This window comes from Arachis hypogaea, chromosome 15, assembly GCF_003086295.3.
Source record: "Arachis hypogaea cultivar Tifrunner chromosome 15, arahy.Tifrunner.gnm2.J5K5, whole genome shotgun sequence".
NCBI classification, from domain to species: domain Eukaryota; kingdom Viridiplantae; phylum Streptophyta; class Magnoliopsida; order Fabales; family Fabaceae; genus Arachis; species Arachis hypogaea.
In genome coordinates this window covers 21438945-21461693 of record NC_092050.1, presented here as the reverse complement: position 1 = coordinate 21461693, position 22749 = coordinate 21438945, and the positions used below count along the sequence as shown (strand labels likewise).

Sequence of the window (22749 nt, the reverse complement as noted above, 5' to 3'; positions counted from 1 at the left end):
CTCTCTCTCTCTCTCAACCCCAAACCACCTCAACAGCCCCCTCTGGCAGCACCGATGCCATTAATAGTCTCCAAAGACTGCATGGACTCCTTGTGTCATGTTGGTCGCTCTATAGCTGCTGTTTTCGTTGTTCCTGCCGTTGCTCCCTCTGTCGCGGAAACTCCCTCCTTTCCTCCAGGTATATTGTCATCCACTCTTTTGCTATTTTTTTTTGCAATTGTTTAAAAAATCCCTAATGCAACTTGCCAGTTGGTCACTGCAGTCGCTACTGTGTTGTCCATGCTGCCATTATACCAGAAATGTCCTCTGTGCCACTACTATCTCTGGGTAACTCACTCATCACTAATTAGTTTAGAATAGTTAAATTCTAACCCTAATTTATGGTGTATTCCTCTGTTCCTGTTTTATTTTGATTTTGTTTCTATTTTTATTAGATTTTAGAATTTGTTCTGATTTTTTTTGGTTTATTCTTATTTGAATTTTAGGATTTAATTTGAGTTTATTATTTTATTTTAATTTTGAAATTTCTGATTTCTAAATTCACTATTTTCTATTATGATTTCAATTCTAGTTTGTTCTTAATTTGTTATGTTTCTCATTTTTGTTATATTTTTAATTTGTTATTGATTTTTGGTTGAGATTTTTTTTTTTGCAATTTTTTATTGTTCTCCAATTATTGTTTGATATTCTTGGTTCTTAATTTTAGTTATGTTTTGTTATTGTTAGAATTCTCTGTTATAATTTTTTTTTTTATATTTCTGTTGTTTAAGTGTGAGAATGTTAGTGGAAAGATTTGTATTTTGATAAAATGTTGATGAGACATATATAATTATTTATTTAGTTTTAATATGCCTTTATACAATTACCGACAAGGTTTATACCGTTTAATTTATTTCAACAATAAAATATATTATTGACAAATTTTTTTGGTAAATTCACAGATAAATCAGACGATATCCGACGAATTTCTTGTAGTGTGACCTAAAATATATCTTGAATCTAATATAAAAATAACACTAAATGAAAATAATAAATTCAAACTTGCTAAAATATATCTTAATTCTAGGTCAAATTTTAGATCGAATTGAATTTTGTGTATCCCTAACTACTATATAAAACACTAGGTAACAAAAACATCATTAAAAATTAGAACACGATATTTACTATGAAATGAAAAAGAGTATTTAAAGATCTAAAACATTTTTGGATTTTCAATAAGATAATATGCCTTTAATAAATAGTTTTTTTTTTTACTAGAAAATAAAATACAACCAAATAAAAAAGAAAAATAAAGTCGTAAGGGACTACGAAAGTATAGAATAGTTTGGTTGCATATTATTTTTAAATTCTTTCTATGTCATTAGAAGCTCTACATGTTAAAAATGAGATCTCATTTCTATTTTTGTTATAGTATCTGCTATTATATTTGCATCTTTTAAAATTAAACGTCTATCAATATACCACTTTTAAATCATGATATTTCATAACAAAATTGAAAGTCTTCAAACAATTTATTTCACAAATTACATCTCATTGTCCTAAATCTCGAACTAAAAAAAAAAAATTTCTAAATAACAAATAATTTTTTAAAAAAGATATTATTACTCTTAATTATTTCCAAACAGTTTTATTATTAATTTCTATTCCAATCTCGGTTAATAGATAAAACTAATCTGATCCCCTAACCAAAAACAATTTCTTATTTGTAAGTCGGGCTATTCCTTAAACATCGAAAGTCAAATTTGATATTTGGATTCTATACAAATGATTTCTTTCTTTTTACAAAATTACGGAAACCTATTATTTTATATAAAAGTAGGATGTGAATAAAAAAATTTATTATTAAATTAGTTATTATATCTTCGTATAATAGTTAAATACGTATAATATTAACTTATTTTAATATATATTTTATATATTATTTTAAATTAATTATATTATTTATATATAAAAAATTAATAATCAAATTAATCATTCATAAAAAATATATATTAAAATAAAAAATAAATAAAAAATATGTGTATTTTTATAAAATATAAAAATTTAGTTTTAATATGTATATAATATTTTTTATTTTATAAATTTAATAACTAATATTTTATTTTCACTTGATATAATTATATTTTATAATTAATTTTTGGCTCAAACTAATCAAACATCTAATTTAACAAAGGACATAAAAAGACAAGAAAAATGGTGCATATATTATTTACTTTTATATATATATATATATATATATATATAAAGAATTTATTATTTCTATTTTTTATTCTATCCATAAGTTTTTTTGCATCATATATTTGATGAAAGTAAAACAATTATGTTTAATCAGTATCAGTATTTATACATATCAAAATATAAAATATATATTAAAATAAATTTAATTATATATATTTATATATAAATATATAATAATTAATTTGATAATTAATTTTTAAGATATATATACCTTCTTTAATTATACATATATTTTAATGTGATAAATATATACTAAAATTAATTATTATAAATATATATTATTTAAATTTTTTTAATATATTTTTTTATTTTAACATATATTTTATAATAATTAATTGATTTTGGTTATATATATATATGCATGTCACTCAGAGACTCACTGTCTTGGCCATACACAAAATCGCATCTCTCTTGCACTCGCGCACGGAGACACTCTGCAACCTGAATATTCCTCCCACAAAATCTGCACACAACTCTCTCTCTCTCTCTCTCTGTGACACTTGATTCACTCTCGGCTCAAGATTATTACATCGAAACAAGATAAAAGCAGTTTTTGAGAGGCCAAAACACAAGAATCTCTCTGCTCTTATGATTTTGCAAATTTCATTTGCGCGTGGATCGGGGATTCATTCCGAAGGCAAATAGAAGCGAGATCATAACGACGACAAAAAGAACCGATTTTAATTAGGGCTTTGTTGGGGATTGCAGACATGAGGTTGAACGGAGAAATCTCTCACCGAGACAGAGAAGGAGAAGGAGAAGGGGAGGAGGAAGCAGAGAACGAAGTAGGTTCGTCGCAGGAAATTGTGGTCGGGTACGCCTTGACGTCCAAGAAGAAGAGTTAAAGTTTCTTAGCTTTGCAAGGTACCCACTTTTCCTCAACATTGTTGCGTTGCCATCTGCTGCAACAGTTCCACGTTCATCTTCACGTGCCTCTTATGCATTGTTTAATTTCATCATTTCCAGAGAAATGGGTTTCATCGTTAGTTTTTTCTTGTTCTGCTATTTTTGCCACACCCCGGCTGTCACTTTCGTGTATCAGTCAACATTTGTTACATTGATTGATTGGTTGGTTTTGCTTCTTCTTCTTCTTCTTCTCTTCTTAATGTTAGAGGTCTTGCTCATGAGAATATTCCACCATGTATGCTCCGTCATCTCTTCCTTTTGATTTGTCAACGATGAGAATTCAAGGTCAAATAGTTATTAGTAGAACCTTGTTCTTTCATCTGTATTTAAATATTTAACCAACTTGGTCCAGTGTTAGTTCCTTCGTCTGCTTAAGCATCGGATCAAATTCGGTCTTATGGATACAGCAACACATTGGCCAGCGTCTTCAAATTGAGCTCAGATCTGCGGCGAATTAGTATGATGGACAACCAAACAAAATATTTACGTTTATTCCTAGTGGGTGTATCTTTAATGATAATGTAATCTACAGCAAATATTATTATTTTTGGCCTGCATTTTATCCGTAATAATTTTTATTTATATTTACAAAAATTTTGCACACAAAAAACATATAATTTGTATTTATATTTACCAGAATTTACACATATAAATCAATATAGTTTGTACTCATATTTTTTAGAGTTTCTATATATAAATTAATAAAATTTATTTGTTAAAAATAATTTAGTATTTATACTAGTCAAATAACAATAAAAAATACTAAAAAAGTTTCTCTTTACATAATTGTCCATTATTTTTTATTCTGACTCCAATTCACACAGGATTGCTGCCAACTGCAGTGATAATTACTGTAGCAAACAGTGCAGCTGTTTCTTTTTTGTGTTTTTTAATTTGTTTTATTATTATTTAAAATTTAATATATGGTGAATTATAATTTTCCTATAAATCGCTACTCAAGAAATTTATATTGAATATATGCTATCTGAGAAGAATGTGTTGCTAATTTTGTCACCCACGATACTAATCCTTGAATGCTGCTACATTTAATGAAGGAATAAGGGAATATTCTTTGTTGCCATTGATCTAAACAAGCCACTGTTAGAACAAGGTCCTTTTGAGTTTTGATGTTGTCTTGCATAAGGTTTGTGAAAGTTTTCATATTCTCTTCTTTCATTTTTTCTTTCAAGCCTGGATTTATTGTTTTGCTTTTGCCTCATCTTTGCCTGTCAAACATCATTTTCACTATGTTAATAATTGTTATTGTTTTGTGTTCTGTGTATCATAATTCATGCTTTACAGTTGTCAGGAAAAGAGTGGCGTGAGGTTATTGAGGTTTGTGAACTCCAAGTAATTCTACCCAGTCTCACATTGTACTAGCAATCTTGTGTTGTTATGGTCGTTGAATATATCCATTTGTGGCATTGCATGAAATCATTAGCATCTGATAACGCTGTTAAAGTGTGAAATGGTGATGATTGGCCGGACAACCTAATCTTCTACATTCCTAAAAACTTCTTATTGTCTGACATAACTTGCAGAGTTCTTGCTCTCCTCATAATGAATCATGATCAGAGAGTTGAAATCAGTCCCTCAAGTATTGGAACAAGTGAGGATTTACTCTTATGATTAATCTAAATAACTTGATTAGGCATTGATGGATTTGTTCCAAACATAAAGAATTCTTATTTCCCTAGACGAGTATTATGTGTTCCATAGATTGAATACATTCCTAATCTCACTATTAAAGAAATAATTTTTTTCTGATAAAATTTTATATGCTTCCTCTTTTCAACAATCAGAAGGCTGGGCGTTTATTAATTGTCAATTCTATGCTTGTATATTAATTGTATTGACTAGCTGTATCAAAATGAGAATACTATTTCCTTTAAAGGGACGAAATGTGAATTTGGCTGTTTGATTAGGTTTTTCATTTTGGCCATCCTTTTCTCGCATGTCCTATATCCATCATAACTTGGTTCCCTGGAATCTTTGCCAGTTCTTTCATTATTGAGAGTTGAGACCATTGAATGTCTTTGTCTTAGTGTGTTAAACCTTTGGTTATGTTCATGGCTGAGTGGAAGTATAGATTGGTGATTATGTCATACTTTCTGATTATTGTGTGAAATTTGCATTATGATGAGAATTACCTTTCTTCTTGTTTTATTTTTAAAGGAATACAGTGAAAAACATCCTGAAGTAACCATCCTTGATCCTCCTGATGCAATTCAACATTTACAAAACCGGCAATCCATGCTACAAGATGTGGCAGATCTAAACTTATCTGATTGCTATGGTAACTTGTTTACAAAAATTTTCCTTGCCGTTACTGTGATACATGATTACACAAGCACTTGGTGCTTGCTTGTTTGGCTGCCATTATTTCAATCAAATTTCTTCTAATAAAAAAGAAGATATTATTTATTTATTTATTTATTTTACTATGTTTTGGATATAGTCTTAGTAAAACTAGACTCATTAGTAAAATAAAACAATGTCTTATTTGATTAGCTATTGTTTCCATCTTCTAAAAAAAATGATCTTTTGTAATATAAAAAATATATTCAAGGATAAAAGAGCTTAATATTTTACATCCAAATATAAATTAATTTAGGTTTTTTAAAAGATCCAAATGTAAAATAGGTTTAATTTTTCAAAAGATATTTTAAACAAGATCAATTGAACCCTTGATCTTATAGTTTCAGGATTGTTATTGTCTATTCATACCTCCATGCTAATAATTAGTATTAACTATTAAGTCATTTTAGCTAATATAACAAGAAGTTATTTTCTTGCAATGTTTTAGAGTGAAACTGTTTCTATTATGGTAAATTGGATTAGTGGTTGAACTACTCCTTAACTTTTGATTTTAGGCAAGGTTGGAGTTCCCCGGGAATTGTTTGTAACAAAAAATCCATCTACTATCCCTTATGAAATCACTAAGGCTGGGATGAAGTTACCATTAGGTACCTATCTTTATTTTCTCATTGAGGTCTGTACTTTCTTTTGATTAGGGTGTATATCGGTTGGATGATTATTTAGAACGTGATATGTTTTATTAACTGAGATATATGTAGCATTTCAGAAACAAGCCAATCAACCAGGGTAAACAGAATCTATACGTAGACATTTTTTTTTATTGCTGTTATGCTCCCATATAATTCTCATATAGTATAATATCTCTTACTACAGAATTTACTGTGGTGTATCTTAAATATTTACTGTATTATTCATGTAATATTGTCTTCATTTCAGTTGCTAAACCACTAGTTGTGGATGGGACTGCAAAGTCACATGAACTGTTTCTTGCATATGATGAATTCTCTCTTTCAGAGCTTGAGCCACCACTTGTTCTGCAAGAGTTTGTCAATCATGGTTTGTGAATTGATCTGAACACCATAACCTTTTCTGCTTGATCTTCAGTTCTCTAATTTCCATTTTTCCCCCCTTTTTCTTTGTTTGGGGTTGGGTTGTAACTTGTAACATCGCAGGTGGACTTCTCTTCAAGATTTATATTGTTGGGGAAACCATTAAGGTTGTGAGGCGTTTTTCTCTGCCTAATATCAGTGAACATGAGCTATCTAAAGTGGATGGTTTATTCCGATTTCCAAGAGTTTCGTGTGCAGCCGCGTCTGCTGATGAAGCTGATCTTGATCCTACTATTGCTGGTGAGACTTGTAAAATAGTCTTTAAAACATTTATATACACTCTCACACAAAAGCTTCTTTTATACTTGAATGCTATCATATTATTTTGAATTTTCATTTTCATAAGATGGGGAAATCGGATCAAACACTAAACCTATTTGTCATAGATAGAACCAATTCTTCTAATAGCTTAAGTTGTTGGGTAGGAGGGAAATGAATGGTGTTATATCCATCCATGTATGCTAAAGTCAAAAATTTATTTCATTATGAACTCGTGTTTTGAGTCTATTGATATGCACGGCCATTTTTTTAAAGCCTTATAAATGAGTACTGTATGATTGAGAAGTATCTGCTTCCAACTGTGTTGTTGAAACTAAAGCGTCTCTGAACTTACTGTTACAACTTCTTGCAGAGCATCCACCAAGATCTTTATTAGAGAGGCTTGCAGGGGAGCTTTGACGTCGTTTGGTATTATCTGTAACTATCTATTTTGTTATGTTCATACTTTTCATTCGGTGACAATGTACTAAAACAGAACTGCATTTTCGGTTCTAGGGACTCCACTTGTTCAACATAGATATGATACGGGAATATGGGACGAAGAATGTGTTTTATGTCATTGATATCAATTACTTTCCTGGCAAGTATCAAAAGCACATGATGATGAGGATGATGCATATATTTATCGGACCTCTGACCATGGTTGCATATGCTGTGTGTGCAGGATATGGAAAAATGCCAGACTATGAGCACGTATTTACAGACTTCCTACTAAGCTTAGTTCAGAACAAGTTTAAGAAGAGACCTGACACCTGAGGAATGACTGTTCTATCCTTGCCAATTGCATTCTGCTTTTAACGTGTTTATTTACGAACAATCAATCCTATATACATTAACACTTAATCCTCGTGAAAAATGTTCTAATAGGGGTATCATAATCTTGCCCCGCTAATCTCTCTCTCTCTCTCTCTCCAGGCTTCACCAATAAGCTTTCTCTCGTATATAACATTGTGATTAGTGTTATTCGGGTTCGTAAATTGTTTAATTCATGTTATTTGCCTTTCAAACCCATTCCCGTTGATATTTAAATTTTTTGAAACATGATCTTCTAAGAAACATCTCGACTAAAATATCAATACCATTGGGATCTGCAGCGCACATCTCCCCAATGATCGATATGCTCCAGTCACTGTTGATTGCGTGTGATGACTAAAGCTTGCGAATATAATCTAATCTTTATCAACCCGCCACAATATATTCCACCGCAACAACACAAGTATTCACCTAAATTTTACATTAAAGCGCAAGGAAAAGAACAAATTCGGACGCAGAACTGTCCTACTGTATAACATATTAAGTTATTAACATAGATGCAAGTACTGTGCTCCAAGAAACAAATGCATTCATACACCGTAGTTGCAAAAGTACGATCGCAAACCCTATTTCGCATGTGTGCAGTTGCATGCTATGACAAACAAACCATTTATTTATTTAATTTTCAAAACAAAGAAAACAGACCTGGGCAAGCAGAACTAAGCTTCCTAATCCTCTGTAAAAAGTTCTATATTTCACGTTAATGTAGTCTTTGGTTCATCTTATTTACAATCATACCGTAACAGAGCTATAAAGCGACTAATTGCTGTTTATCCATTGTTCGTGGTTTGATGTTTTCATCTAAGAATAAGAAGCCCAACATAATGTTAAAAAAATACCATGACTACAATCCCGTAGTTCCAAAAAATATTTACAGAGACCCGGTCGAAACGGGGTCCAACTAGTACAGGGACTGAACAAGTTGCTGTGTATATCATACATAAATACGAGGGAGGAACCGGATCTCGCAATATCCACGGGGAGTCTTCACTATATACAGGTTATATACAATATTTACTGCTCCCATGAGATTCACCAGAAAGGGCACCACCTGAAAACATTAAGAGAAAAACATTAAAATTTATAAGCTACTATTCACTGAAACCATCAAAATTATTTCATTATGAACTTACATTATCACATCACCATCAGGTTAAAAATATTTTTCTCCTAATAATAATAATAATAATAAAGGAGAGGAAAATGAATGTGCAGCCAATTGATCACAACCCAACAGCAATCCAAATTTACGATCGAAGAGGAGCACTCATTCTTAAATTTCTCATAACTGGCCCATACACCATAGCGGTTGCCAAATTTCGGACACATTAAAAGTTTGCCTTGTATTAGTAGTATATTTATACAGTGAAAATTAAAGGAGTCAGAGATCATACCCAACATAATTTTGGCACAAATTTTCATGTGAGGTAGCCTGCACAATTAACTTTTGAACTTGCAATTTCACGGATAAAGCATGATCTACTTCACGTGTGTCCCCTGAAATTAAGCTGCTATGTTCCATGGCATGCTGAAGAGAGCTGTTCAATACCGCTGAACTGGTTGAAAAATCACGTCCTGTAAGCTTATTGCTCATGCGAGCCATGACAACCACAGCACGCTCATTCAGAACCTCATTGGCATCTCCAAGTTGATTAACAGCCTATAAGTGTACGTACATGTAATAAGCAACATTAATCAAGAAGCAACAAAATAAATCTCTGCGGAGTCTTTAGTTACCTGAAGAAGTTCCCTTTCCCGTGCACCACGCTGAGGATGGGCAAGCTCTCTAGTTGGGGCAGATTCTTCAGCATTTACAACAGGAGGCACATGATTGCTTGTAAGCATGGACATTTGTGGAACTTCATTGAAGTTGAAAAGACGCCAATTTATGAGAGGATCGTGTACAAAAGCCTGAATGCAGGAAGAGCAAATCATCAACTTTATGATCTTTCACGTAAAGCTCAAAGCCTTAATTGATCACTCATCACTATGGTCCAACACATGAATACTCCACAAATTTCCTTATGTTTTCCATCCAAACAAATTTTACTATATTATGTTAGTAAATTAACAACCTAGAACAGTAAAACCCACATAAGCATAAAAGATGCCAACACTTGTACTCCAGAACGTGGCAGCTTGAACCAGTACTTACCAAGTACCAACTCCCAAGTCGTCAAATATATTTTTATTTTTTTAAAAATTAAGTTGTGAAGATACAAGTAATTGCTCATCCAAGTATCCATACCTCCATCATGGCCATAACACTATCCTTATTTGTTCGCAAAACTTGCATCACATTTTCACAAGTTGAGCGGAAGTTTCCCTCAATACCGCTGACTTCCATGGCTTTCACAAGCATCCTTGTCAAACGAAAAGGAACCTGCACATGAATTTAAAAAGTTAAAGGGAGGAAAAAATCCACAGTCCCTATGATCCACAGTTCATAAGTTGTTCTTGAATCCACCTTCTCTGGGAACTTCTCACGGTTCATTGAAGCTTCAAAGCAATCTCCAAAATCTATGTGTAAAATCTTCCCACTGCAGAATATCATAAACATGAGATACATGAAAATTTTTTACTAATCATGTCAATCTAACTAACTTTCTTAATCACAGATTACCTAAACCGATGCAACATAAGATTGCTGGGGTGGCGATCGCCTAAGCCAAGAAGGTAACCAACCTGACAAAAAAAACCCTTAGTTTGGCCCAGAAAACAATGAGAACAACTGGGAAATTTTAATTACAGACGGTAAATCTTAGAGATGGAATAACTAAACCACAAAACAATATGCTATATGTAATAAAAACAAATGACGAAAGGTCACAACTAATTAAGAGTTGATAAAAAAAATAAATAGCATAGCATGTTAGATTTACAGTTTAGTCTTATTGACAAAAGAAAATGGATCAATTTGCACTACTAAAGGTTCATAATAGTGGTTATGAGCCAGTTTAAAACTGGGAAGCCTGGGAAGGACATCAAGTGATGGGAAGAATTTTTACTTGCATCTATTCCAACTGGTTAAGTTCAGCTAATCAACAGGACTAACAAATGCTTTCAAAATAAAATAAAATCCTTATTGAAGAACCCCCCCCCCCCCCCTTTCCCCACCACAAAAAAAAAAAAAAAAAAAAAACCTGAAAAGCACAAGTTCTCCAGTCAAATCTGTACAGTGTATATTGAAATTTCATTATGATACAAGTACTTATAAGGCAGACAGACATGATCACAAGTTCCACTCATGCATATTAATCACACACCATGCTCATAACTGCCAAGCTCCTAGTGTAATTTGTCCTCCTCTCCAGCCACACTTCAGATGTACGGCTCTTCAACCAAAGCACCTAGGGGAATAGGAACATTGCGAAACTCAAATGAGTATGTCATAGAAGACCATATAACACATCTATAAAGCATCACATACCCTTGCCAGGTCATTTCCTTCAGTATTGTTCAAAGCATATTCAAACACCTCCACTTTAGCTATTAGTGGCAAATGATCGTAATCAGGTGCAAAACTGAGCATATATTTGTGTTCCTGATTCAAGGTAATCTACAAAAGAGAGTATATAGAAATTCAAGAAAATATAAATTGGAAACTACCATAGCTACGAGTGAAGAAATAACTACTTTATTAAAACCTGGTTTATCCAAAACTAAGTGAAAACAAGAGAGAGAATGGGAGAAACAGATAGAAGAAACCACCAAGGGCATTCTGACCCCACCTTTCTGGTATCCCTGTATTCTCGAATGAGATGATGCAAGGTGTCACAATTTGGGACCCATTCAATTAAACCACTGTTTGGTGATAAAGGAATCACAGCATATCGTTCAATAGACAGATCTTTCTCTGCTGTCTTTGGAGAATTCTCAAGCAGAGTATTCACCAAACCAAAAAGCTGTCAAAGAACAACAAAGTTCTTATCAAGTAGGAAGCAAGAAAGAATCTAGAGAAATTGACCAGGTACCACTATACAAGAACCATGCTCATAACCAGAAGAGAAAAGATACCTGCATGACTCTTTCATCCTGGCGTAAATCCTCATGTCCCTTCAATAAGAAGGTATAATCTTCACCATCACTTCCATGAATTGTCAACTTTCTTGGTCGTTGCTTAGATGTTATGACAACAAGCTGGCGTGCAAATGATGCAATTGTAACAACAGGTGCATCTGAAATAAAGATGTGGGCATCCTGATATGCTTAATGTACAAAATAATTTAATGCTGGAAGATGGAAAGAAAAAAACTAATTTACCAGCACGATATGTCCCAGGAACAGCAAGCTCCAAATTGCGACATTCTAGTAATTCAGGAGAAACAGCCTAGAAAACATGCACAAAAGTACGGGGGCATAACTATCAAAAAATAATGCTAATAATAATTAAAAAAGAGAATCAACGATTAAGCATTACTCTTACCTCCAAGTCTAATGTTGTAAGGCTCTGAAGTTGTTTATCTATCTTTCTGAATACGTGATAATAGATGTCCCATGCCTAATGAAGAAATAATCAGAAAAGAGGGGGAAAATAAATTCACAGGAAGGAAAAAAGGCAGAAGCAGACTGCAACTATTATCTCTTTCATATATATTTCCTTCCCATATATTTAATTCTCCCCTCCATTTCAAAATAATTGTTCCATTTGCATTTTTGAAGGTTTCAAAATATTTGTCCCATTTACAATATCTAGGTAGCATTTATTTCTTTTTCCATTTTTGTCAATACTAAAAATGTAGCTTTTAGAAAGAGAATACATGTATTAAATAAAGGATAAATAAAGTGTTTTTTTCATAGGGATAATTCTATCTATCCATATAATTTTCTAAAATTACTAAGACATTTTTTTGTTTCATTTGATGTCTGTTTTTGACATTTTGGTTTTGGGGAAGTTATCATGAAACAAAGGGAGTAAATTTTATGTCATTGCCAATAGAGAATAGAATGTACAGACAACAATGGATCAAACAACATAGCAAACAATTAATAGATTTTTAATTTAATTATTTGAATCCCAGCATTTGTATGCTACTCAGGATTGCAATATTTCTTGGTACTTCAATACTTCAGAAACCTGGATATTATAAAAAAGATTAGCATTTTTTTTTCTGCTCAACTATTTTCTGTTGTCACATAGCAGGTCTGGTCTAGGCTCTAGATTCTCCAGACATGTAACCCCTACTTCCAATTTCTAACCCAATCCCACCAGAGTCCAAATTCTTCATGCAGTGGTAATCTTATCATAAAGATCTATAGGTAAAATAATGTTGTCCTTCCAATTTTAACTCCGCATCAGATAAAGACAGAAACTCCGAATCCTTCTTGCAGCTGTGCTTAGTACTATTGTACATATTTGTCAAAAATTCTTATCCTACTCAGCACTCACTGTCCATGTTGATTAGTCTGCAAATCACTCTTTCCAGGATAAATTGACCTAAACTTCACAGGCTTCAATAGGAATAAGGTTGCCAAAATTTAATGGATGTGACAAAGTGTTGCATTATGTGTATCCTTTTAGCTGTAAGAGATCTAGTGGGATCATGATATTTTGGTTGAACTTATCTAGGGTTCCCCCCTTCGTGGAGACCAGGAGAGAAGTTTTCTACCATGAATAGGAATAAGATTTAGAACAATGTCTGTGCCAAAATATTATAGCATCCCAATATCCAGGACCTTCATTCATAACAAGTAACATTTTCAATTCCAAATGTCATACCTGAGTAAGCTCAGCATCTTTCCCCGTTCTCTTATAATTCACACAGCATTCATAAGCCTCTAATAATTCCTGTCGATAGGCCTGACAATAAAAAGAAAGCACTGAAGGATTTAAAATAAAAACTTTAAAGTGATAACCCTGTGGAAATATAATATGGTTTTAATGAAGCTACGCCAACATTTATGATAATGATATGGATAAAGAAACAAAATGGAAAATCACCGTATGACCTCAATAAATATTCTCTCCTTTAAGGTAACATTGTTTTCCATTGCTCCTTTTTCAAGCATTTCATGTAATGGTTCCAAAACCTTTAGCATCCCTTCGATGTTATGTTCACCAAAATACAATCGGCTAGCTTCTTCCAGTGCTTCATGCCACATTTCATGCCAAAGAATAGCAACCCTGATAAGTTCTTTGGATACAAGTTGTGCCTGCAAATAAAACCCAGTTAAGGTTAAAACTGCATCAGTTTTACACAATAAACAGTAAGCGTTAAGAAAGTAAAATAGTAAGCGATGAATAGAAGATGTTATCTAAACTTGTATGTCTATTTAAACAGCATTGATCATACGCTATATATATATATATATATATATATAAGAAGAATTTTGTTAAAATGAGAAGAATATTACAAATAGATGCTATAAAGCCTAACTTTCCAATCTTTCTGAGTCGAGCTTTACACCAAATAGATGCTAGGCATCTAACCCTATCCCTAATGGGTTTGTCTAGATGGCAAGGGGTTGTGTTTTGGAGGATTGAAAACTGGAAGCGGATGTTAGGGACTTGGGTATTATGGGGTGCCCAAAGTGCCACATTGGGTAGTATGGATGCTTGATGATGTATTTAAGGAGAGTAGTTCTTCCCCCTTAATAACTAGCTTTTAAGATGTGGTTTCCCACTTTCCTTAGGTACTTAACAGCGAGATTTACAACTGAAACTACCAGAGGAGTCAAGACCTTATCTTTTTGTCAGGGTTAGAAGAGAGAAAAATCAAGGAGGCCTAAGAGAATAAAAATTTTAGAGGATTCCCTATCATTTAGGTTACAAAAGATGTGGCCCTAGGAGTAAGAAGAACCCTATGAAGTGCAAAAGGAGCGAATAAGAATATTGTGCAAGGAAGATAGATGATACAGACGAGATAAGGCTAAGTTAAAAGAGGTATCTACTATCCAATGGTCTTCCCAAAAGTTAAAATGAGATCCCATCACCTACCGTAAAGGAAATAATAGATTTCAAAATAGTGTAACCTTGAGAAATGAACTTCCTAGGGATAAAATGAGTAGCATGGTTAGCAGAACTAGTATTCTTGCCATTCTTATCCATACCATCTTTACTTTTGATAACTTGATGCTATAGAGAGTGAGATTCTAAAGGAAAGCACCATTTTTGGTACTGAAGCAACATTCTTGGACACAATATTGCCAAGACCCAAGCTTCCTTCCTTTATAGGATGAAAACAAACTACCGAATTCCCCAAGTAATCCTAGTTTGTATCCAAAGCACCAGACCAAATGACTATAACAAGTATTTATGAGCAGACGTTATTTTCAAAAGTACTCTATCGTCGTTTCCAAGGTAGGGACTAACAACAGATAGATCATTGTCTCAAACATGCAAACCTGATCTACAAGTACACCACTATGCTGCCGAACTTTGTCAACAACTTCTTGAGCTGCTGCTTTACGTAAGTTGCTTATTGATTTACAGGCCACAAGCAAAGGATACATGAGAGCCTACAGAACAAATCAAATGCAAACAGCCGATCAGTTAATAACAAATTTGGCATCCAAAGCATTATAAGTTGACGTGGGCAACAATACAACATGAAACATTAAATAAGCTTAACACATAACACTCTGGTTCTTCCCTCAAGAATAAATTGTCATTTGTTAAATAGGATGCTTCAATAAAGGAAAAAGAAAAAACCACTAAGGTTAAAACCAAATAGGAAGGTTGAAAAATTGTACTCAATTTTCAATAAATTCATTCATTTCAAGGCAGCAACAATAAGTGAAATATTCCAAAAAACAACACTTCGCAGCTTCCATGTGTGAAACAGCAATCAAACACTTAAAGGGTGCAACTAACAAATGTAAATAACTGGGTGGGCATGGCTCCATGCTCAAGCCACATACCTGAGGGTGATTTTGCCCAATCCGAACCAGAAGTGATTGTATCAACTCTCTCACAGCATGATTGTTAGAATGTATCCTGGCAATTATTTGAGGAAGAACGACTAGCCAAGTATTGATATTAACTAGAGAGAATCCTCTCGTCAGGGCCATTTGAACTTCTGCCGTGGCTCCATGGTTAAACCATAGTGTCAGAAGGCGAAGGATATCCTGCCACCAACAGCAAAGTTTTATAAATCAAATGATTGAATAAGGTGAAATGTAATATGCCAGAAGCTAATTGTGGAGGGCAATCTGTGAAGCAGGCCAAAATCCAAGGAAGCACAATAGTAAATTGTCACGTCGCCTGTTCATAATAAATATTATGTGGATAAATTAGGAACACAGAGAATAGAAACCAGCATGAGCATGAGGCCCCAGCAGATTGTTTAGAGACGCCAATTTGAATCCTAGAGATTTACAGCACCATTGAATACAACGGAAGACAAAAATGGTCAAAACACAAAATGCCGTGGTAACAACAGAAGATAATAGTAGGAATAATGGAATCACTAAAAGAAATTTGTAGACAAACATGTAAAGGTGGAATTAAAATTATGATACTATCAAATAACCACGGGATTTTCTCATCCTTTAAATCCACTAATTAATTCTAAGATGATTAGTGCTTGGGTCATGACATCTAATAGTACCAGCAAAAAATTACGTTATTGTCATTATACTGCAAAATCAAAATTGATGGAAACACGTTTTGGATCATACTATAAGAAATTGTCTCTTACCTGTAAACTGTCATCAACACCTTTAGCATTTGCTGCACATGCTATCGAATGGAAGTATCCAGTGACAGCTGCAACAACATACCGAGCGGCGAAATCTGGAAAACCTCGTAAAGTGTAATGAGACATCACTGCTGTATTGAAAAGTGCCCATTTATGCCAAGCTTTGCCCCATTTATTTGCATGATGAGTGGCTTTTTCAAATGCACCAAGTATATCTAAACATAAAAGGGGAGAAAAGTAAAAGAAAAAAAATGGAAAAGATCAATATAGTTGTATCTTTAATGTTCAAACTATGACATCTAAGAACCTGTTATGGAATCATCATCCAGCCCAGGAGAAAGCGACCACTGCCAGGATCCAAGTATTAGGTAAACACGAGCAAGGAGGGGAACAGTCGGACTTAAACCACTAGTGAAGCCCGAAGATGAAACAGGTTGGATGCTCAGTGCACTTGAGAGCTCCATAGCCAAACTCTAAGTCAAAAGTAAAGCAGGCATGCATATCATTGGTGCTAAATATTTGAACTCCAGTAAGTGTTCAACATAAAAAATCAAATACCACTTGTAGATATTTTACCTGCAGCCTAATAAATGCTTCCCTGCGCTTTGAATCCTCCCAAGTGACCACTGGTACTTCAAGTATGCCAACATTACTTGAGGATGGCCATGGTATCGTACATTTTCGGCAGACATTTCGGGGTCATACTGAGGAAAAGAAGGTGGGGGAGTAGTTGACTGTCAGGTACAGGATAATGAGAAATGGCACAAAACAGAAACTTTTTCAAAGCAGGTAACAACCCAAACCTGCAAAAGCTTTACTAAAGTCGATCTTGCTTGGCTAATTCGACCACTTTTTCTGCAAAGTGAAGCAAATTTAAGCCAAGTTTCAACATCTTCCACAGGAGGCAGCACAAGTGCTCTAATAGCCAAAAGTGCCTGCCAGACCTGCACACACACAAGTATCAGAAAATTAAAGGGAAAAAATAGATCACAAACAGGGAAGGGAATCAAGGCCCAACTTTAAACAATGTTACCTAGATAAAATTCTGGCTGCATGAGCTCCTTTAATCCCAATAACCCCATAAACAAATGATGTTCATAACAAAAAATTTAGATACCCACATCTTGAGACAGAACAAAAACTCTGAAGTAACCCACTCATAGCATTGAATAGTAAAGGTTTAATTACTCTAGAAGTCCTATATTTCACTTAATTTTCAATTAGGTCCCAATATTTAAAAATTTGTCTTATTGGTTGACTTACAATTCAAATTTATAACCGCAGTTATGGCCTCATGTAGCAACAAGGGTTGTGACACTACTTATCTATAATTCCATTCATTTTCAAAGAAATAGTGATGAACTCCATGCATACAGTCAGAAGACTGTTTAATTGCAAGAATCCCTAAAATTCTTATGTTTAAGCATATTTGCTTTTAGGAAAATCTGTTTACCTCAACATTACTTTTAGCTCCTTGTATACGCTGAGTCCACATATTGCGAATAAGAGCCCGTCGCTCCTCAGCAACCCTGTCTGCTATAGGAAGTGTGCGGTAATCAATAACCTGTCAAGAGAAAAGCATTACCATGTTACGCTACAATTATAACATCAAATAACGGGTAGTAACTTAAGGCAAGAATTCTGGACATATTAGAACAAACCTCTTCCAGTTCCGATAGTTGTTGAACCCGAACCATGTTGCTATATGCACGTTCATAGCTCTCCAAAACCTGAAAATGAAATAAAATAATACAATTTAGGAGTATTCAAAACCGAACAAAACCAACGAACTGAACCAAAAAAACTGAGAACTGAACAAATCGGAAACCGAAAAATTGAATTAAACCTTAAAACTGAAGAACAGCAAATTTCTTCGCACACAACTACAGGGTTAAGGTGAGGAGAAGGACCGTACAAATTGGGGGATAAGGGATCCCCGATACAAAAACAAAACAAAAACCAAAAGATTTTATCTATAAAGCATAACTTTCCAATCTCTAACATGTCTGAGAGGGAAAGTCCCCTATAAAGATCATGAGTGTTACACCAACTGGATCCAAGGCATTCAATTCTATCCCATAAAACATGCTTGTCAGAAAATCAGTCATTGAAGGTGTGTGCATTACGCTATCAAACCGATCAATCCTTGTCAAAAGAAATTGGTCTAGGGTAGCCCAACACTCATCAAAGATGCTAAATAAGTTGTTTCATAAGAAAACAGCTATTGGGCAATGCAAAACAGATGTGGATTTGATTCTGAAATTGCCCCACACATAAAACACATAGCCTTATGTGGCCTTCGAACCTACAAGAAGTCATTGGTATTAATTCTGTTAAGCACAGCTATCCATATAAAAGATTTGACTTTAGAGGAATGTTTGGACTTCCAAATGGATTTGGCTATATGGAAAGGTGTGTTAGAGGAATGAGTGGGAAAAAGGAAGAAGAAATTACAACTAAAACTACTAGAGGGGTCAACAGACCATATCTTTGTCAGGGTTAGGAGACAGAAAAATTATGGAGACCTAAGAGAATCAAAAGTTCAGCGGATTCCATATCATAAAGGTTACGAAAGAAGTGGAAGTCCCAAGAGAAAGAGGAACCTTGTGTAATGCAAAAGGACCTAATAACTGAATAAGAGAATTATGCAAAGAAGATAGATGATAAAGAGGAGGAAAGGCTAGGTTGAAAGAGTATCCCTTATTCAATGGTTTTCCCAAAGAATTACATCATATAATACGTGGACAGTACAAGGTTATTGCACTAGGCAATAAAAATAATCCAAAGCTAGTATGTATAAAAGGCTTATCAACCAACATTTGATGGTAATCAGTGCATAAAGCAATATTACTCAAATAATGATCATAATCAGCACAAGATTCAAACATGAAAGTAAAATTGTAGAAAGCTTATGACCATTAAGTGAAAGATCAACTCAGCAAAACACAATTCACAATTGCTTAGAAAGATCTAGTATGGTTTTTATGAACACTGTGACATTCAAGATTTCAAGTCATCTAATGCATCCCAAACCTGAGATCAAATTAATAATAGAGCTTGCGAAAACAACTTAAACATGGTATGAGAACTTCTTGTGAATGCCGGTCCAGCACACACATCCTTTGATTGTTCAAAAAACAAATATAAACACACCTTTTCGTGTTTATCTTTCATTCAACATGACCATTACCAGAAATAGAATATAGTACAACACAAGTACAGCATGAAAAAGTACTTTAAAACTTCCCCACCCTGTTTCCAGAGTGACACTGATCAATTAGTATCTGGGAGAGTGATTGTAGTGCAATGATAACTCACAAACACTATGTAACCAACTAAATATTAGTGAAATTCAAGTTAACCAATGCTGAAGGACAAAACCAAATAAGGAAAGTTTATGAAGCATACTAACCAGAGCTGCAAGCTCTGTTGCCAGACATTTTCTAGCTCTTTCAACATATTCGCGTGCTTCATCATACTGCCAATAGAATTAGATCACAACATAAGCAAACTACAGAAAATGGTAAGAAAGGTCAGATACCTCAAGTAAACAAATACCTTTCCTCTATGAACTAAAAGAACAGCCCTGAAAAAAGTACCGCTGCTACTTCCATCACCATTGGAAGCAGTATTCCCCAGGCCCCGCAGTTTTGTTTCATCACCATCATCTAATCGAGATACATATTCTGCCATTTGATCCCATTCTCCCATGTTCCAAGCAGCACTTGCAGCCTAACATAACAATCAGCATAAGCACAGGCAAGTGAAAAAATCTTACACACAAGGAAAGGCTATGAAACCAACCATTGATGCCATTTCAAGGCGAGCAGCTGGCTCAGCTGGGGTCCAGTATTCTTTACATAGGTTATTCAATTCTTCCCATCGAGCCAATGCAGCAAGGCATCTCATCCTACCTGCAAAGCCAGCTCCAATCACACATTTTCCAAGATGGAAAAGAAGTTCCAACATGAAAAGCTAAGCTAGTAACAAATTTAAACGTACAGTTGCAAGAAAATGTTATCAATATTTAGTGTATACTGAGAAGGAAAAACTGGAGAATGAACAAGAAACTGTTGAGGCCAATCAAGCCACTTCTGCTTGGGGCATCATCTATAAATTGCCAATATTTGTATTCATCTCATGGCCAACATGGGCATCACCCTTTACATAGGATAAGATTGTTTCACTAACCAGGAAGCAGTGGCACAACATCGTTAGCTATGCCTCACTGTCAGAGACAAAAATGTGGAAACTTGTGTGCATTGCATCAAGCTTTGTATTTTATTATTTTTAATTGTTGATTAATTCTTTTACCTTGGTAGCTGGCCCATATAGCAGAACATCAATCTTCAAAGCATCCAACCAGACTTCGTACATACAACAGTTGCATAATTCTTTTGTCTCGATATTATTGAGTTTTGAATTTTTGAAATTTAGTTCAGCATAATATAGATACACCTATAGTGTACACAGCCATGCCAAACTAGGCAATATAGAGGCGAATTCAAATAATTCAAATAAGGGACTAATAAAGGATGTTAAATGCATCAATAGTTCATTACAGACCTAAAGTAGCATCCAAGATAACATGTGGACTTGTTGCTTGAGTAGCCTTTGCAGTATAAGCCTTGAGGGCATCATCCCATCGCTGCAGTTTCTCATACCTACACAATACATACTATAAAACTTCAATGTCTTGAAGAGTTTGTCAGAATATAAGCTCAATAAACCAAGATCAATGATATAGATAAAAAGCAAAAGTTACCATGACTCCTTAAGTTGAAAATCCAGATTCTGTTGTGCATATGTCAATATACCAACTGCAGCCTACAATATATGTTAAATTGAAATGGACGGGAAGAAAGTCAACATAGAGGGAAGCAGCCAAATTATAAACTCGATGAGAATCATATCAATTCAAACTAACCTCATGTTGGTGTAATGATTGTTGATATGTATAAGAGCTTCAACTACTGCAACAGGATTGGCATCCATCTTCTTAGAACGTGCTCCTTCAAATTCCATTTCTTTATAGTGTAGGGCTTTAGCAAATGCACGACACTGCAACATAGAAAAATAACAGCATGAAAAAGTGCATAGAAATCTGGGAAAATTATCCAATAAAACGTCGTTAAAAGTTGTTAAAAGAGCAAAATGTGTTGAACAGTGGAGACATGTAATACACACACCCAAAGACATAAAGGGAAAGAGAGGAGACCTTCTCAGCAAGAGCACCAAGTAGCCGAATGTCTATAGGAAGAGGCTTCTCATCATGTTCCATGAACTCAGCCTGCAAGAGCATAAATTTCAACAGGAGCAAAATGCAAAAGATTCACCTCACCAAATCTTCAAAATATGTATCGTTAATATTAAAATATGAACAGTGTCTAAACTAAACTTCAACAAAAGTCAAGCATGCTATACAAAATTTCCACACAACAGTAAAGTCTCTGAAATTCAAGTGATAAGGATTCTCAGAAAAACTACTAAAAACATCAAATTGTATTTATTTTGAACAAGGAAATAGTATGCTTGGTAATTTGGCTGATGGAATTCAAGAGGCAATTCATTCTTCAGTTTAAAATCCATTTAATGAGCCTACAGCAGTAAATTTCTCTATGGAGCCACACCATTTTACCATTATAGTCCTATTGGGAAATAAAAATTAACATAATAAGTACATCACTTCAGCCTTCTTCAAGCAAAAGTATATGTTAAAAAAAAAACAGTAGAAATAAATGATGATAGAATGTATTTTTCTCAGAAATCCAAAAATATAGTGGGAAAAAGAGGGGGTACATTATAAGGTTGCAACACAGCTTAAAAACAAGAATAGATTTCCATCACAATTATCTAAATTCCTCACTGTCCTAGTACATTATATCCACTGATCTACATATTATCAACTAAAGTCTCACCCATGACCCTTTCTAGATGCTGTTACTATTCAATAATCTTTAGGAAGCAAATATAAAGATATCATAGTTTCTCTCACAGATTCTATAGAGTTAACAAGACAAAAGGCATACCAAGTTAAGAAGTGTAGCCAAGATTTCTGGAGGAATATTTGGTGAAGAAAAGGCCATCTCTAGATTTCGAACTAACTGTTTCTGGCTGGTCTCATTCAGATGTGCCCAACAGCTGACAAATCCAGCTGCAACAGTTCTCGTCCAACAAAAGGCTGTCAAAGGCAAGAAGTGAATATTGGATAGGGGACAGTAATTCCACAATGAACAATATCAACAGGCAATTATACCTGCAATTGTGCCAGCCTACACAGGTTCGAAGGCTGGAGAAGAGATTCCTTTAGAAGTTGAATGCTAAAATGCCTCATCCTTCTGCCCAGTCCTCTTTAGTGCTTCTCTGGGAAGCCTCCCCAGCTGTCCGCAATCGGCTCATTAACTTTGGAGATGTGCTTAAACCCTAAATGAACATCTGAACCTAAA

General features: G+C 34.2%; 1 protein-coding gene and 1 pseudogene across 1 annotated transcript; one reads left to right on the top strand and one right to left on the bottom strand.

The window, feature by feature from the left end:
- Positions 1-4247: 4247 nt before the first annotated feature.
- On the top strand, positions 4248-7697 carry LOC112749928 (inositol-tetrakisphosphate 1-kinase 4-like; annotated as a pseudogene).
- Positions 7698-8324: 627 nt separating this feature from the next.
- On the bottom strand, positions 8325-21327 carry LOC112749927 (serine/threonine-protein kinase TOR-like). Its single transcript, XM_072218835.1, is given in 29 exon segments — positions 8325-8715; positions 9059-9324; positions 9402-9575; positions 9913-10047; positions 10132-10204; positions 10288-10349; positions 10931-11014; positions 11095-11223; positions 11396-11569; positions 11682-11842; positions 11928-11994; positions 12091-12165; positions 13384-13464; positions 13614-13817; positions 15009-15122; positions 15525-15731; positions 16304-16518; positions 16611-16776; positions 16880-16912; positions 16915-17007; positions 17107-17247; positions 17757-17867; positions 17965-18033; positions 19716-19781; positions 19862-20035; positions 20108-20217; positions 20870-20967; positions 21069-21130; positions 21231-21327. Coding segments are annotated over 26 exon segments (3198 nt in total). The 5' UTR covers positions 20213-20217; positions 20870-20967; positions 21069-21130; positions 21231-21327; the 3' UTR covers positions 8325-8696.
- Positions 21328-22749: the final 1422 nt, after the last annotated feature.